Source organism: Amblyomma maculatum, chromosome 11 (genome assembly GCF_055883805.1).
Source record: "Amblyomma maculatum isolate TAMU_Amacu chromosome 11, ASM5588380v1, whole genome shotgun sequence".
Lineage (NCBI taxonomy): Eukaryota > Metazoa > Arthropoda > Arachnida > Ixodida > Ixodidae > Amblyomma > Amblyomma maculatum.
Window position 1 is genome coordinate 29,584,044 of NC_139354.1, and position 16,943 is coordinate 29,600,986.

General features: G+C 46.9%; 1 protein-coding gene across 1 annotated transcript; it reads left to right on the forward strand.

Annotated features, from left to right (window-relative positions):
- Positions 1–3,484: 3,484 nt before the first annotated feature.
- LOC146173291 (uncharacterized) lies at positions 3,485–7,803 on the forward strand. The gene is made up of 4 exons (XM_084585170.1): positions 3,485–3,580; positions 3,811–3,843; positions 7,398–7,421; positions 7,501–7,803. Exons 1-4 carry the CDS (start codon positions 3,485–3,487, stop codon positions 7,801–7,803), a joined length of 456 nt encoding a protein of 151 aa, XP_084441296.1.
- Positions 7,804–16,943: the final 9,140 nt, after the last annotated feature.

The window sequence follows — 16,943 nt, forward strand, 5'->3', positions numbered from 1 at the left end:
AAAGATAAAAACTTCGACCACAAGGTCTAAATGCGGCGACGAAACAGTCGCAGAGGAGCAAACAAATGCGGCTCTGCTCGCTGCAGTTTCTTTCGCGGTGAACCGGTAACCCCGCTGAAATTTGCGGCCGGCCATGGTTAAACGACTGGGCAGAGCTCCCATGGAGCTCCTGCCCAAAGGTTGGCACTGGTTGGCTGCCAATTACGCTGGTCAATAATTAGCCAAAGACGTCAAGCCAACCAGCGGCAAAGGGCAGTGAATTGGTCAGGAACCAACGCTCGACTGCCAAACATATTGCCCAAAGTAAGGCCATAGTTGACTGCCCACGATGTTGCCCAAGTACTTCGAGCCAGCCAATTATATCGGCAAATGGTAGGAAATTAGTCGGCACCCAATGCTCGGCAGCCAGACGTGGCCAAAAGTAGGGGCATGGTTCGCGGCCCGTGAGGTTGGACAAGCAACATATGTACTTGTTTTTTTTAGCAAAAGCATTTGCATACTGTTCGCGCACAGGTCACAGAGCGAATTTTTAAATAAAAAAAAATGGCTGAGGCTTAGCTTGGTTAAGCCTGGTCAGATGCGAAGCATATTGATTGCTAAACTCGGCTTTCCATGGTTACACTTGCACGGCATGCAACCGCAGTCGACGGCGCGAGCTGGACCCCCGTCTCTCCTCTGTCGTGACGTCGGCGTATCACGTGGTGTGACGTCACCATGCCACGTGGTCCGCACGGTGCAACCCCAGCCGACGGCGCGAGCTGGATCCCCGTCTCTCCTCTGTCGTGACGTCAGCGTATCACGTGGTGTGACGTAGCATCCCACATTCTTTGCACGGCGTGCAACCGTCACGAAGGGCTGTGGTTTACCTCTAGCAATATGCTTCGCATAAAATTATCAGCAACAGGAGAATGCCTCTTATTTTCCATTTTTGTGGTTGCAAGGTTAAAAATGATTGAAATTATTTCTTTAGACTTGTGAGGGTCACTGGCTCTGAAATGAGTGCATCATGTGGGGGATATATATATGCTCGCTGAAAGCTGCTGTTAGTTGTGTGTGGGCGAAACGCAGTGGTATCTTGTTTCGTTGTCTTTCTACGCGCAAACTTTTCAGTATTCACTGCCATACATGTGCTCCTTGCAATCTACTGGCTCTGAAATGAGCGCTTCATGTGGAGGATATATATGCTCGCTGAAAGTTGCTGTTAGATGTGTGTGGGTGCAGCGCAGTGGTATCTTGTTTCGTTGTCTTTCTTGATGCGTTGTTTCTTGTACAATTGTAATGATGGACTTGGTCGCTGTGGAAATGTTTGTGTGAATTATGTTCACTGCCATGCATCTGCTCCTTGCAATCTACTGTTCTAAGAAGTCACTTTGTTTGCTTCAGCTTTGCAGAATATTCTTAGGGTAAGCAATTTTTTTCATGAAGAATGTGTTTTGCTGGCAACTGTACGGACTAACAATTGAAACCTTCCAAGCAATGTTTTGCATTGCTATAATGGACATCTCTGCAAGGCCGGCCTCCGGCCGTGGCCCAACATCGGCCTTACTTGGTAATTATACTTGGGCCAAGGTCGACCAGGCTGCTTGTTGACGTCGGGCATGCATAAGTCCAGCATGGGATTTACTATGTCGGCCGGTCTAAGCCAATAGCCAAAAACGAGCTCGATCTATGGACGGTGGGTCAACGTACGGCCACGGTCATTTTTTTTTTTTTGGTTAAGAATGGAATGATTGAGAATTCAATGCTTTCTCATCTAAGCTACATACATCTCGCACTAAAAGCCGGCCTAAACTAAAGGTCCAGTGAGTCCTTTTCCACCAAATCGACTTTAACTTAAAAACAAAATCACATGGATGAGATGCCATGTTACCAGCTGCTTCTACATTAACAAAACACCTTTCTATGTCTATGACTCACACCGTCCAGAACGGGTGCATCGAGGTCTAAAACACTTTTTGCGGAGAGTAAGTTATAGACGTGGAAATGCACCATTAAGGGCGTGATTTTGTTTGCAGCATACCTGCTTCCCCCTCCAGCCTGATTTTTCTCGCTCCCAATTTGTTTTGGTGGAGAGCCAGAAAACATACAGCTCCTCCTTGCGAAAATTTTCTCGTCCACAGAAAGTGTCAGCTCCATCGTCCACACGCATTTCGCTGTGTTTGGCGACGTCTACGTTTCTGGTTAAATTATAAAAGTCGGAAGCTCGGTGGACAAAGTGCGGATTCTTCGGTGATGTTCTCATATTTTTCCCTGCGAACTAGTACCAAAATTGCCTTCCTGTCAAGTTCCTCAAATCACCCTCACGTGTTGTCAGAACTTAGCTACTATGTTAATGTTCGAGGAGCGTTTTGGCAGGAATCAGCGACATAAGTTTTTTTTTTTCCTAGGTGTATATCAAATCCTCGCAGAAGGTTGGGTCCAACGTTCTGCCCCTTCAATTTTATTTCAGGTGACTACTTCAGTTGGTTTACTCTTTTTTTTATATAACGAAGATGTTTTGAGGGCTTCAAGGAAATGTCTTTCACGCTTTCCCGTCTCGACAGAGTTGATTCATGAACCGTGTCCGATGTATGAATCTAATGAAAGAGTATTTTTTGGCACTGAGTATTCATTTCGCTGAATAAACTGCTGCAACGAATGAAAAATTCCCAGGTCCTGATGGGCCACGGTGCAGCGGCGCGGGCGAACAGTTTTCGCCGCCGATCTCCGGAACCGCAGCCCTCGAAGGATTGGTAGTTCGTGCATATACCCAGATGCAGCACAGAATTGTGCGCGGCTAAACGCTATGCTGCCCGTCTACGACCGCATATCTTTCCCTGCATTGTAAGCGATGCGTGAGCAATAAACTCCTGTTAACCGCATAAGCAAACAAGGCAAGGAGAACAACTCGTGCTCTCAAGGCTTCTGGAGAAGCGAGACCTTGGCATGGCATGTTTACCATCGCTACGCAAACCTTGTCCGCCAATGCAAAACAACTCGGCGCTCCTTTCACGTAACAGATACAACATTCGGTGGCGTCAGGGGGGGGGGGGGGGGGATAAGCCACACGTGACGAAGGGGAGAGGTCCTCACGGCGCGATGATGGCGCCGCAGCCGAGTGTGTGCGTGGTGCTGAGAGCAACATTTTCCAAACACGCATCCAGGGTCGTTTGGCGAGGCGTGTCTGAAAAAGGAAACAGTAGCCAATGGCAGAGGCCAGGTATGGGCCGCAAGCGGGATCAACCGCGATATTCCTGCTGCTGTTGCCGCTGCTGGTGTCATGAAAAGCGGCGCGAATCCGCGGACAACGGGGTGGGCTTTGTGTGCCTTGAGCCTACGCTCGTGACCTGAGACGAATGGGCTTCAGCTCGCCGCTAGCGGCCATGCTCAAAGGCCCCTTTCACGGAGACTCCAAAGAGCGCTCAAAGGAGGCCCCGACGCTTAGTCCAAGAAAGGGCTCTTCTATATAGGCCGGGACCCGGGGCCTGCCATTGCCAGTCGCGCCATGGCAGCACTCGCGTCCACCGTCGCTGTCCTTCTGGCCTGCGCCGCGGCCCTGGGCCGGGCGCAGCAGCCAGGCTGTTGGAATGAGCAAATGGCGGTGAGTAACCGTCGTTGGCGTGGGGTCCGAAGATGATTTGATCTTCTGGCAAGGCGACTCTGTCGAGGAGAGAGGAGTGTTCAGTGTCTTCTGTCTCGCGTTGCTCTTTCTGGCGCAGATCCTTTCGTTAAGCATACCCTAAGTCTAAGCAAGTCCTCACTATTATATGGATGCCAGTTGGTTAAAAGTTCATCCGCTGCTCTTTTATTTTTTTTATTTACTCCTTGCAGGACAAGCAGAGGCTCCAGTACGCCCTCATGCTGGTAAGTTGAGCCCACGCCCGCGCCATCTTGTCGCGTTACGTTTTGAAAGAACCGCACCGTGACCATGCAGTGGCACACATATGGACGAGATGGAGCCGTCTGACGAAAGGCTTTGATGTCATTATTGCTCATCGAGTGAGCTGCCTGCCTCTCCAGTACTCGTTCTTTTTGCCTAGAAGGGGCTGCTTTTAAGAACAGTCGCTGCTGAGCGTTGAATGAAGCGGACAGGTAGGCAACGGAGGCTGCACTTGTAGGATTCCAGCTGCACTGCCGTACGTGCCTGATCGGTCCATATCAGACGTACCTCAGGATCCGTCTCGTCCACGTGGTGCTGGTCGGCTAAGACTATAGTAGTCCCAGCATAGGTGTACTATATAAATAAAAAAATTGCATACCCGTGGTTTATTTTGAGGACAGTACAGACGCATTAGTGCGTCTAAAGCCAATCTTTGCACTACGCGGTCAGCTCGCATTTCCGCAAGAAAAATTGTCACGCATGTTTCAAGATCGACCTTGTATAAATGCACGCTTCGAGTTCGACCTCTAAGCATCCTCTGCCCATGTCTTCTGATAGACTAGCTAATTTCTGAAGCGATTCCCATTGCTTATGAGCTCGGTGACCTGAGGTGACCCTGAAACATATTTAAACCTCAATTTCAAAATATCAGTATAATGAAGAATAATCCAATCATTTAGTGAAATAATTTTTCGAAGGCAGTCTCTATCACTCGAGTTAGTTGCGTTCAAAAATTGCTCCTTAGCGCTTCAAAGGCCCTCTCATCATGCTGGGGGCAGCCATGAGTCACGTGGCCGAGGTTCTCTGTACGCTCCACTCACTCACTGCGCTTTGTGTGAAAATAAATTTCCAGTGCAAGCTCGTAGGTATTCCATTATGCCCAGAGCAACCATGCTCGGGCAAAGTATTCATCGTAGAGCCACACTTAACGATTTTGAGGGCTTATGGTGTTCGAAAATGCTTACGGTGACTCTCGTCTGCTTTTGGCCACCTGCAAAGTACAAGGAAGTCATTACAGAAAGGTAGACAGTGCGAAGAGCTCCCAAAATATTTTTGAAAGGACACTATTACTGAAAGTTTTTCTTTTTCTTTCATAAAAAAAAATGTAGACTATTAACGCCGCAGCTGGTTCGAGCGATAAGGCAGCTCCCTCACCTCGTCCTGCCCTCGATTCTTCCGCCTACAGCGCACTGAACGCCAAGAGTCCAAACGCCTGCGGGAAGATGTGTCGTGCCTCTGTTATTTTTGTGCTTCATGGCGAGCTCCTTTTGCGGATACTGTTGTTCGTGCTCCGCGTGATGGCCCGCAGCTGCCGCGGACGGAGTGAAGGGCACCGCGATTCAAGTGCAACGTCTTACGTCTATTACGTCACCGACGGCAACTCGTACGTTGCATCTTGCGTAAGCAAACCCTAATGAAAAAAACTCTATGAGTTACAATAACCTCATAAAGATTTCTCATACTAAACTCATACTAAACTCGTACAAATCTCATATAATATCATACAAATATCATTCAACGTATAAAAAATGTATGAGATAGTAAGATATTTGTATGAGTTTAGTATGAGAAATCTGTATGAGGTTATTGTCCCTCATACGGTTTTTTCGCTAGGGGAGCGGAAACATTTGGCGAAGATAACCGCGTCCAGGCTACCTGCAGGCTACCTGCAGCGAACACATTTGATCCGCATTTAAGCATTGATAACTTAATCAGCGAGAGTGACAGGCAAACTTTTTCCTGGGGGCTGACAGAGTCTTTTTTGTTTGGGGAAGGGATGGGGGACGAATAGTGCCCGAAGTGAAGCATATGCTCATCCTCAATGCAGAAATAACAACGAAATAACACCCTTTGTGAAAATCGGATGTGTCCTTTTGTACTGAGCCTACCTGTACGTATATGTTGTTCTGCGCAAACTTGTTCCATTGTTAGGTAAAACACAAAAACATTTCAGCCAGGCTATCCCTTTTGGGGTCTCTTTCATCTCTCATTAATGTTCATCATTAAGATCTAAGTACTGTCACGAAATCGTCGACAGAAAAATTCTCATTTCGCTTTCTACGATTCGTTTATTATACTTTAGTATTATGATCATAAAAGCGCAAAAAAATGATATAGACCAAACATAATTAGGAGTACATATATACAAAATGCATGGTGTATCATTACCTTGTGCGTATACGCCTCAGCGGTGGATATAAAGCTGACGTTTGGAGGGAGTTGTCGGGTCCGATTTGCACAATGAATTTTGTCGGGCTCCGTGCCTCGAAAAAAAAGTTTCATATAACCCCCCCCCCCCCCCCCCCCCCCCCACACACACACACACTTGACATTGGGTATGTTCTATATGGTATTTAACGCTTTTACTTGCACACTGTGCGGCGTTATACAGTCCAAAAATACGCGTTGGAATCGGCTTCTTATTCTGATTCCGTGTTTAGTTTTTACTGCTTGAGCAATAAGAGGCGCCCCACCACACACACACACGCACAAAAAAAAAAAAAAAAAGCGGCGTCATAGTTCAGAAGCTTACGTCGTGGAAAGTGGATAAAACTAAAGACAAGAGTATACTGATCACATCAGATATAACGAAATATTCGTTATAACGAAATGCTTGGATATAACGAAAAACGCTGAAGTAGCCCATGACCTCTGAATTTTGGTTGTTGTGCTCCGCTAACTCAGCTCCGGCGGAGTACGTCGCAAGTACATTGGTAACGCATGGTTTGATCGTCGCATGAGTTTTTTATTTATTTATTTATTTATTTATTTACAAAATACTGCGGACACTGAGTCCAAGCAGGGTGGGTGAACAAGTCAATCAAGCCACAAAGGAAAACGCAACACTTCAAAAAAGACAACACAGTATAGCAACAATTGGTTAAAACTCATGGGACAATGGATTAACTAGCTGATTCCAATCTATTACTGTGCGTGGAAAGAATGAAAATTTGTAAGTGTCTGTTCTAGCGAATATAGGGGTTAGGGAACTGGGATGGTGTTGACGAGTTTGTCTGGTTGGTGCCGGCGTTAATGACGACGGATCCAAACCGAGTTTGCTATGTAATAACTGATAAATAAATTCTAACCTAAGCTTTCTTCTTCGATGTTCAAGTAGTTCAATTTTATTTGTCTTCATTAAAGTGGTTGGGGAGTCAGACCTTGCATATTTATTGAAAATAAACCTGACAGCTCTTCTCTGTATTCTTTTCAGATTTTTTACGTTAGATTTAGTATACGGGTCCCACGCTATGCATGCATATTCGAGTTTAGGTCTAATTAATGAAGAATAACAAAGTAGCTTAATGTTAGAAGGAGCATTTTTTAGTTGATGTCTTAAGCAGCACAATTTTCTAAATGCAGCAGAGCAGATATTGTTTATGTGCAAGTTCCCCGATAGATTGCTACTTATGGTTACTCCTAGGTATTTGTAGTTGGATACTTGTTGAAGAGGGAGAGAGCCTAATTTATATGTGTAGCTATGACGTATGGTTTTTCGGGTTGTAATCATAGCCTGTGAATTTCTTTTTCTCTTCAGGTCCGGCAACAGATCGCCAACATGGTAAGCTTTGTGGCTGCGGAGCGCTGAGCCCGCCGGCCCCCGAGACCTTCGAAGATACAGGCCCGCACGTCTCTTGCAGCTCACCCTGGACTACATCGCGAGCGTGTCGGCGCACATGGGCAGCCCGCTAGGCGTAAGTGGCGCTTCACCCTACCTGATGCAGCAGCCGCGGACGCTACACGAACAAACGCTGGTGCTTCCCGCCAGCGGAGGAGGCGTGCCAGGCCGGCACGGTGGCGGAGGGCTACACGAACAAACGCTGGTGCTGCCCGCAAGCGGGGGCGGCCACATGCGACAAAACGGCGGATACGCACCCCAGCAATCACTACACTCCAAGAGCACCACGTACAAGAAGGAGGTGCCCATGAAGGACGGTTACTGAATAACGCCATTAAAAACGAACACCCGCCACCACCACAACACCACCTCGAGACAATGACGCTCACAGCCACATTACTCGGAGCGGAGCCACGCACCGTCTCTTCGGACACCAGTGCCGCAGCCTCTGATCCATGGGTAGTACATATTATATGCACAATACGATACAAACTGAACCTGCTTCCAACCTTGTGTGTGGGTGAACAGCGGCGACGAAGCTGTTATCCACGTCATTACAGTATTATGCTGTATGAAACGAAGGCGGTGCTGAACAAATAAGCAGGGTGAAGTTTGGGATGGGACATGCGAACATTGCCCCATCTCAGGCTTCACTTCGTCTCCGCTGTCTGCGAGCGCACTGCCGTGCAATCGCTGCAAAAGCCGACAACTCAACTATTTTGTAGGAGGTGAACTCCACAGTGAATTCCCTTGGTTTCCACTGAATTCCTTCCTCTGGTCTCCTTCCTCTCTCTCTTCTAGCTTTAGTGGAATATAGCACTGAACATCAGTACAGTAAACAGTAATGTTATTTTTATTATACAGCCAGATTTAGCACATTGAAGTCCAAAGACATATCACGTTGGTTTACATCTGTCTTTACGCGAGTCATACGCACTCACTCCAAATGTAAACAAAATCACACCCTTAAAGGTGCATTTCCGTGTCTGTAACCCACACCTCCCAGAAAGCTCCAGAAAGAATGCGTCAGTATCTGAATGCACCCTTCCTGGAGGGTGTAATTTATAGGCACGGAAAGGGTGCGATTTGGTTTACAGTTTCGTCATTTCATCCTGCCACCTGACCCTCTCCTGTCCTCGAGTGCATTTCTCCTGTCTTGGCCTAATGGGTCACCGATCCCTTTTCTGCGCACTACAAGTCACACACAGGAGCATTCGTCTTTTCACTCGAGTGTAGTCAGCAACCAGAGCACTCACCAACGCTAACACTAACGTCAAGAGAGGGAAAGGCGCCCTCGGTGGCCCTCGACGCAGCCACACATTTACACCTTCTGGCAGAGGCGGACACTGCTCCACTTTTAAGAGACCGACAACCTCGTCTTGCCACCTTAGTTAGCTATCATGCAAATGTGTCGGGTTTTTCCCGGCTTTTGAAGCGCCTGCGGGAAGAACTGCTTAGCTCAGAACTCTGGCCCGGCTTATGCTTTACAACAGGTCGGCCTTAAGCTGAAACTAGAGACAAACATGCACCTCCCACGCAGAAGTGCGAATGGAAAAGCGTGAATTGTCCTTTTTGTATATGGCACGCTGTTCACAAGACGCCGTTATACCGAAAACGTTGCCGCTCGCGACGCCGCACAAGCGGGATATCTCGCTAACAGCATCACGTTCCGGGTATTCGTTTGTTTGTTGTTACAGCCCAAAGCGGGTGAGCGCGCGCGTCTGAGCTTTTAAAATGAACTTAAAAAGGCTACTCACCGAGGCTTTCCGCGGTTTGGGCAGCAAAAGAAAACAAAAACTCATAAGTAAAAAAAAAAAAAAAACGAGTGGCCCGCATTTTGGACCGTCATATAAACTGAGAAATACAGCTAGTGAGGTGCTAATTAGCATATCTGTAAAGTTCAATCTTATAAACATCTGACGACATCTTTAGTGGCTGATTAGAAATAAACGACTTCCACGTGCTACAATAGGACGGGCTGGTATGTAAATACAAAAATACACGTTTCGAGTCGCTTTTCACTGTCTGGCTAAATATGGCTTCATGAGTGGCGACGTTAATGTTACGAAGTACTTGCGAAAATGGTAGGCCCTCAAAACGCGACAGCAGCAGTTTTGGGTAGGGGAGGTATCAGGCTAATTTTTCTTGCGCTACTTGTTCGGCGTCGAAGGCAACGACGCGTAGCTACAGTAGAGCTTTTGCGACCTTGACCCTGCAGCGATCCCGAATAAAAATGCTAGAAAGCGTTTAGAACTTCTAGCATTTCACCGTTAGTGGCCGTTATGTTGCAGAATGAAAATATACCGAAAATTTATCGATAAAATTATGAACACTTAATTAGAACGTTAGGTTGGTAACTCAACTTCTAACAACGGTACATCCGCGTACGAGCATTCCGAAATAATGAATACAAAAATTTAAAACAATTCCACCACCTACTATAAAATACGAAAATTTATAACCATTCCACCACCTACTATGAAATAAGTACACGAACAGTTGAATTCTGCGCTTTGGGCCAAGAAACGGGGGAAGCACAAGGTGATAAGTGCACAAATCAGGACGAACAGCTAAGCTTTGCGGTTGGCCACCGTGACCTCTTTACAGCTAGCCTCTGACGGAGTAAAGGTATGTCTGTTAGGGGAGTAATGACTGCGTCAGCGGGGCTGTGGTCCCCAAAACGTTTTCCTTCTGTTCTTATGGTGTTTAACGTATCAAAGCGACTCAGGCTATGAGGGACGCGATGGCTCCAAAACTCTTTAACGTTCACTAAATGCACAGTTGTCGAGCGCCTTGTTTTGCGCTTCCATCGAAAAGCTGACGCCGCGGTCCAGCTACTTAACCACTGATTCACCGTAGTGGGATAGGCCCCGAAGGCCAACAACTCCTGCACCCCTTTGTTTCATCAGGAGGATTGGCTTTTGCAGTGATCCACTTCACAGCATGCCCCTCCCCCCCCCCCCCCCCGACCCCACCTCCTTCCACATTGTTTTGAATGATGTGCTGGAATATGCGCTTTGTGTGGCATGCGAGGACCTGATATTTTTCGAGTAGACGCGAAGGATAGCATCTCTATAATGCCGAGGGCAGTGTTAGCTCCACCGTTAAGGTGGACGCACATCCACACGACTGACCGAATCTCAGATCTTGCCAATCCGAACTGCGTATCACGTGGCTTTACGCGTCTCAGATACAGGCCGAATAAGTCATGTCGGCGGACGAGGTGCACGGAAAAAGGAGGACGCGTCTTCGCTTTGGGATTTGCTCTTTTGACCCGTCGTGTGAATTAATGCTTACATCACGCGGACGGTCTCCTGAATTGGCGCAGACAACATCGATAAGCCTGCGACTAAATTCGTCGTGTGCATGGAACCATGTCTCCCGGAGTGCCGGGTGCCCGCTCGCCAATGTTGCGCATGCGCAAATCATCTTGAGGGCTCCAGATGGCGCTAGCTGCGCGATGGTTTCGCGCGCGACTGCCTCGTTGGGACCCGTCAGCGCGTGCGCATTGGCGGCGCACGGGCTCACAGTGGCTAGAACACCTGTATTTCACAGCTCTGCTTTACACCGGAACTTCGGCAAAGTTCACTTTAACTTCGTTGAAGGTAACACGGCACAATGGAGGCCACAGGTGCTACAGGCGTCTATGGCGAAGTCATGAGAGACACGCAGTATGGCGTCAGTTTTAAGCTGAGTTCACCGACGATACTGTGTTATTTATCTTCAGTGCTTTCCTCATCCCCTCTCCGCTACTGCTGGCCCAGCTCCGTGCGAGTAACGTGGAAAATCAAGGTCCCTGTCCCATGTTACTGCAGCGAATGTTTTTCTTCGTGACGCAACGCATGCAGGCAATTAAAGGGTGACGCAGAAATACTGACGATTTTCATGACATAGTTGAAGCACTGTATTGGCCACAAGTTTACAAAATTATGGTGTTACGGACGAGCGCCTAGTTAAAATCACCCTTGTGTTCAAATTTCACGTTAAATTCACTTTTGTTGGGCTGTGATCCAAACAGTCTCATTTCTGGAAGGTATATATATGATAAATAAACGAGAGTTTAGGAAGTTTTGTAACGGCCGGGATCAAAGCTCAACATTTTCTATCGAAATAATTAATGGCATTGACGATGAATACGCTTGCAAAGTAAGGGAATAGCAAAACCAGAAAGTCAAATGAGCGAGAAGCAACGATTGTCAATTTATCATGCTGCTTCGCAGGAAACAAGCTAGAAACGTTTGTACAGTCACTGTCGCTCGAGTTTTGAAGTACACAGCTGTGCCCTCTTTCGCTCTTTAAATATGGATGTAGACGTATACTCGTTGTGTATAGAGGTTGAAAACAAAAATACTGAGGTCGCGTTTCTCTGCGTATTGTCTTCTCGAAGCAGTTAACCGTGCCTTGAGCTCTCTCGGTTGGTAAGCAGCGGACGGAAAGTGTGAATAGATGTGATAAAACTCTTTTGGCCCAATTCTATTCTATCCTTGTCATCCATGCTTGATTGTCTGATTCCAGCAACCGTTGGGGCATGGAGAAATTCAAAGCAAACAAACATCACGATGAAATGGCAATCGAGTGAACGAATTTTATCAGTTGCATGTAGGCTTCCCGTTATAAGGCGTGCAATTACACACACTCTCCTACAAGGTTCTTCGCGTTTGAAACGTGTCCGATAAATACAGTCGTCTGCAGTCAGAAATGCTTCATCACAAATAGCGTCGCGTATTCATATAGTTCCAGTAAATTATCCAATAGAAGCACAGGCTCGGTGCTTGGTATATAGGAACTGCGCTATAGTCATACTCCCGGAAGCCCATGCAAGCTCTATGTGCATTGCTGACGCCAGAAAATTCACGCAGTCACGCTTGGTGGTTTTTCCATCTCGTTAGCTTGTAAGCGACCATATAAGATATTATATAGTTTCACGCTACACTCTAAACGCGAATAAGCCTATAAGGGAGTAAAAAGCGAGCTCTAGTGCACTCCTTTGTAGGAGCACGGTATTGTACGCCTACAAGCTCTCAAGTAGATTTTCACCACTAACTATACGAAATGCTATACTTTGTCAGCAGAAGCATAGTTCCTTCTTAATGTTCATTTGATGTAATTGGCAATGATCGAAAGCTTTTAACGACTGCACCAGGCATTTTGACATTAGGAATTAGAGGACAAAAAAGTTCATCCAAATCTTCGTAATTGCTAGAAATTCGCGTAATCTCAAATGAGAAATGGCTTACATATGTCTAGTGATGAAAATCTGCCCCGGGGCTCGGGCAGCATGCCCTGAGTTCAATAGGAAGTGCGCTAGAGGACAAGCTACTCCCTTTTTACTCCCTTATAGGCTTCTCCGTGTTTTAAGTGTAAAACAGCCTATGAATGCACCTGCTAACCACTCAGACAGCGGTGCAAACGTCCTATCGGTGATGCCGGAGTTTTTTGTTGATTGCGCGTGAAGATTGTCGATAAACCACTAAAGATATAGAACAGCAAAGGTTCAGCACAGAAGAGTTGCAGGATTCCCTCACAGGATGGAAGTATAGGCCACCGCACTTCCTGAAAGAGAAGCTGATTGAACTTTACAGATACGTTTTTTTTTTTTTATAGAAAGCGCTTTACGTGCTTAAGCGAAATTGAACAAAGTAGACGAAAGCAGCCCTAAACTTGACGGATACGCCACGTTTTCACTACTTTACGGATATTTTGACTATCTTATCCGTAACCAAATCAACGTATTCGGCTCCTGTAAATAAGCGAGAGAGATCAAAGTGGAAGCCCCCTTCCTGCAGTGACGTCACGAGAAAAACTACAGGCGTGATTGTTCGTTTCCTGCGCCGTCTGGCATACAGATGCACATCTTTTTTGTTCGTTTGTTTTAGGGGCGCTGAGGACGATTTCACGAAAGATTCATGTATATCCGCTTCCAGGAAATGCCCGTTAAGTTATTAGACCATGCGTGCTCATCATTGTGAAAACTTTGACACATTTTCATAAGGGCATATAGCAGTTTTAGTGAAGCCACTTTTAACTCTCTACCTAACAGTCCTCACAAATCCGCTCGGGATTTTATCATGAAAATCACAGCTGGCGAGTCAAACGCATGATTCCGTTTGCCAGATGCCGTCATCCCCAACTACGTCACGATATCTGCTAAACTGTATAAATTACCGGGTTTAACGTTCCCAAGCGACACATCTGGGTTACGAGAGACGACGTATATAATGGAAGGCTCTGATTTGATTCGAGCCACTTGCGCTGACATCGCGCAACACACGCGTACGTTTTGGTACTTCATGATCATCATCATCAGCCTGACTATACCCACTGCAGGGCGAAGGCCTCTTCCATATGTCTCCAATTAACTCGGTTCTGTGCTAACTGCATCCACTTGACCCCTGCGAACTTCTTAACCTCATCCGCCCACCTAAATTTCTGCCGCCCCCTGCTATGCTTTCCTTCCCTTGGAATCCAGTTTGTTACCCTAAGCGACCATCGGTTATCCTCTCTTCGCACTACATGTCCTGCCCATACCCATTTCATCTCCATCTAAACACGGCTGCAGTGGCCGGAATTCGATTTCGCGAACTTGGGACGAACTACCAAACGACACAGCCTCTGGGCCACCATGGCGGGTCACGCTAACGCATCCGGTTGCTAGTCAGGGCAGCAGGCTGGGGCCGATATCGAGAAAGTCATCCTATCTACTTATCCATTATGCCAGTATATAACGCCAACGCTGAGGACGTCGCTAGACTTTCGTATTTTTCAAAAATCTTTTACGAGGAAGCCAAACTTCTTAAGTAATGCTGAATAGTCTAGTGCACGCTAGGGACACTTTTCAGAACTCTGGAAGTCAGGTTCTCTGCACTGAGGGAAAACCCCTTCAAAAGCTGTTTTGGGGGCAGAAGTAGGGTCCACCGATGGAGATGTCTCCTGCGACAATAATAGCCTCGTCCCTTTCCTGCACCCATCTGCCTGGTGTTGCTGTCGGGATGAAGGGATTAGGAGCGCCTCTGCAGGTGATGTTGCTTTGCCTCGCAGGCACCGTTCATACCCCCCGCTATCCCGCTATGCAATAGCGAAAGAATGCTGCTAGCCAGGATCGTGCATGGCATAACGCTTAATGTAGAAGTATTCTGCCTTGCAGCCAATTTCTGCGCCAACGACCGCACGGGCCATGATAAAGGAGATTTTGCTACGCAGAAAAGCTGAGTTGCGATGTTTTGCAAAGTGTTCACAACGTGTAGCGATGGAATAAATTTGATTCAGCGTTCCATTCAAAGGAACGCCCAGAAGCAAGATGAGTAAGTGAGCAGCAAACTGATTCCTGGCTTGGAGATCGAAATAGAAAGCGTTTCAACCTCCAACGTTTTCCACTAGCCGTTTCGGGAATCGTTGGGCCCAAAGAGACAGTATGTGCTTAACACGAGTACCGAGGCACAAAGGTAATCTTCTCGCCACTGAGGTTTTTACCTGCTTGATATGAGGGCTCGTTCGGGTCAGCGCAGCAGCCTAGCCTTATGAGGAAACCGTGGAGAAAGTAGAGCTAGGCCGGATGGCTTAGAATATTCGTGTTGCGATCAAATCGACGCGCTTTTTGACGCCGCCAGCGACGAACGTAGAGCACGTTTTCTCAATTTGCCCAGAGATGGCACCAGTGGTGGCTTCGGATCACCGTGCTTTAGATCTTCAAACCTTTTGAACGCGCTCAGAACGCGCTCAGACGCGCCTGCCTCGCAAAACGACCTTGCCAGACCAGCTGATCGCTGATGCGCTCATTCAGGCGTCGGTCGCCGTTCTCTTTCTGCGCGCGCACACGCACGCACACAAACACAAATGCTCGCGGAAGTAAAGAGTCAGTCAAAAGTTACTAGGCCATAGCGCTTTCTTTTTGGAGGTGTATCTTTGCACGTGAAGTGCCAATAGTGACATTAAAGCTCTGAGAGGAGGAAAAGATACTTCTACGTTTTACAGAAATCTTGAGCTACGAGTGTGCATTCAGCGACGCCGCCATGATATCTGTGGAGGCGGGTGAAGCGCTTGGTAGACGTGACCAAGGAGGTTATATAGAACCTCCTTGAACGTGACCATGTATGACATCACTCTACTTAAAAAATAATCAATAAAGTGAGGCAGTTAGAGTTCATATGCCGGCTGCGAGCCAAAGAGTGCTGCTCGAGGTATGAAACGGACTTCTCGTCGAAACGCTCTGAAGACTTTCTGCGACTCGGCGATTTTCAATATCTTCTCCTCTTGGCACCATCAATGGGTGCCGTAACTTCCCAACTACACTGCTCAAAAGCAGACCCTGTAGGTTGGGAACTTTTGATCGACCTTGTACGTGCCTCTATTGACGTGAAAAAGCTTGAGAGCGCGGAAGAGTGCGTTTGTTGACCACAGGCAGCAAATTCAGATAAATTTGGCTTCTGCATTCATTTCGAACAATAACCGCGGAGAAACGCCACAGCATACAGAAGACAGAAAGAGATTAAGTGATCGTTGTTCCGTGCAGTGTTTTATTGAAAAACGACACATAATGAAATGCGCGAAAAATAAAAGGCTAAGAACAAACATAGAAACAAACTCGACAAGATTCTTTACCAACACCACATACGTGTGGCATGCCGATTTGATTAATCACTTCAGCGTGACCTTGTCCTTGCTTAGAGATGGTCAAGGTTTTGTGGACAGGGTGAACGCAGTGAAATAAGAAATGCGATGATATGTGGATATCCCTGCAGCAGACTATCTATATTTAGAATTGTCCGCTACTGAAGCAATTTGAATGCTAGTCGCTTAAGTAATTCATGACGACCCAGTCCTCCTTAAGGAAAGGAATGAACGAGAAACAGGACCAGCGCGTGTCAACGCGAATATTACAAGTGCTAAGAGAGTTTTTCAGTATCCAAAAGACGGCTACAGAGCCAGAACAGCATCAGCATGGAGAAAGCAAACTCGGGCAGCAGCTCGATTAAGGGATTTTTGCTACTAGTTCCAGCTGTGTACTACAAGTGAACTATTACTAGTTCTAGTAATAGTACTACCTAGTTCACTTCATCTCAGCATGCAGATTTTGCTCCCAAAGTTCTTTTAGCTGGTGAGATGTGGGCTTCTTCCATTGCAGTTGAATGATAGCGATTCTTTCTCGAAACTTATGGTCCTGCAGCCTCTCTTTCTTAAGCTTCTGCATTGCACATACTGGGCAGTCCACCATACCATATTCTGGGCTCCTGCAGATTCGACGACTGCATAAAATAATGCCAGATAAATCAATACGAAATGTATTTGGCGTGTTCGAACGTTCGCCACCTTGAGATCTCAGTGACGTCAAGCGCCCACAGCGACGTTCTCTTGTAGAAACGAACATAACATCGAAGAAGTTGCACTACTCTAGACAAAGATTACAGAACCACGAAAATCGGCAATAAAAAGTCAACAAGACCTTACTCCGTGGCCCTCCACTACGGC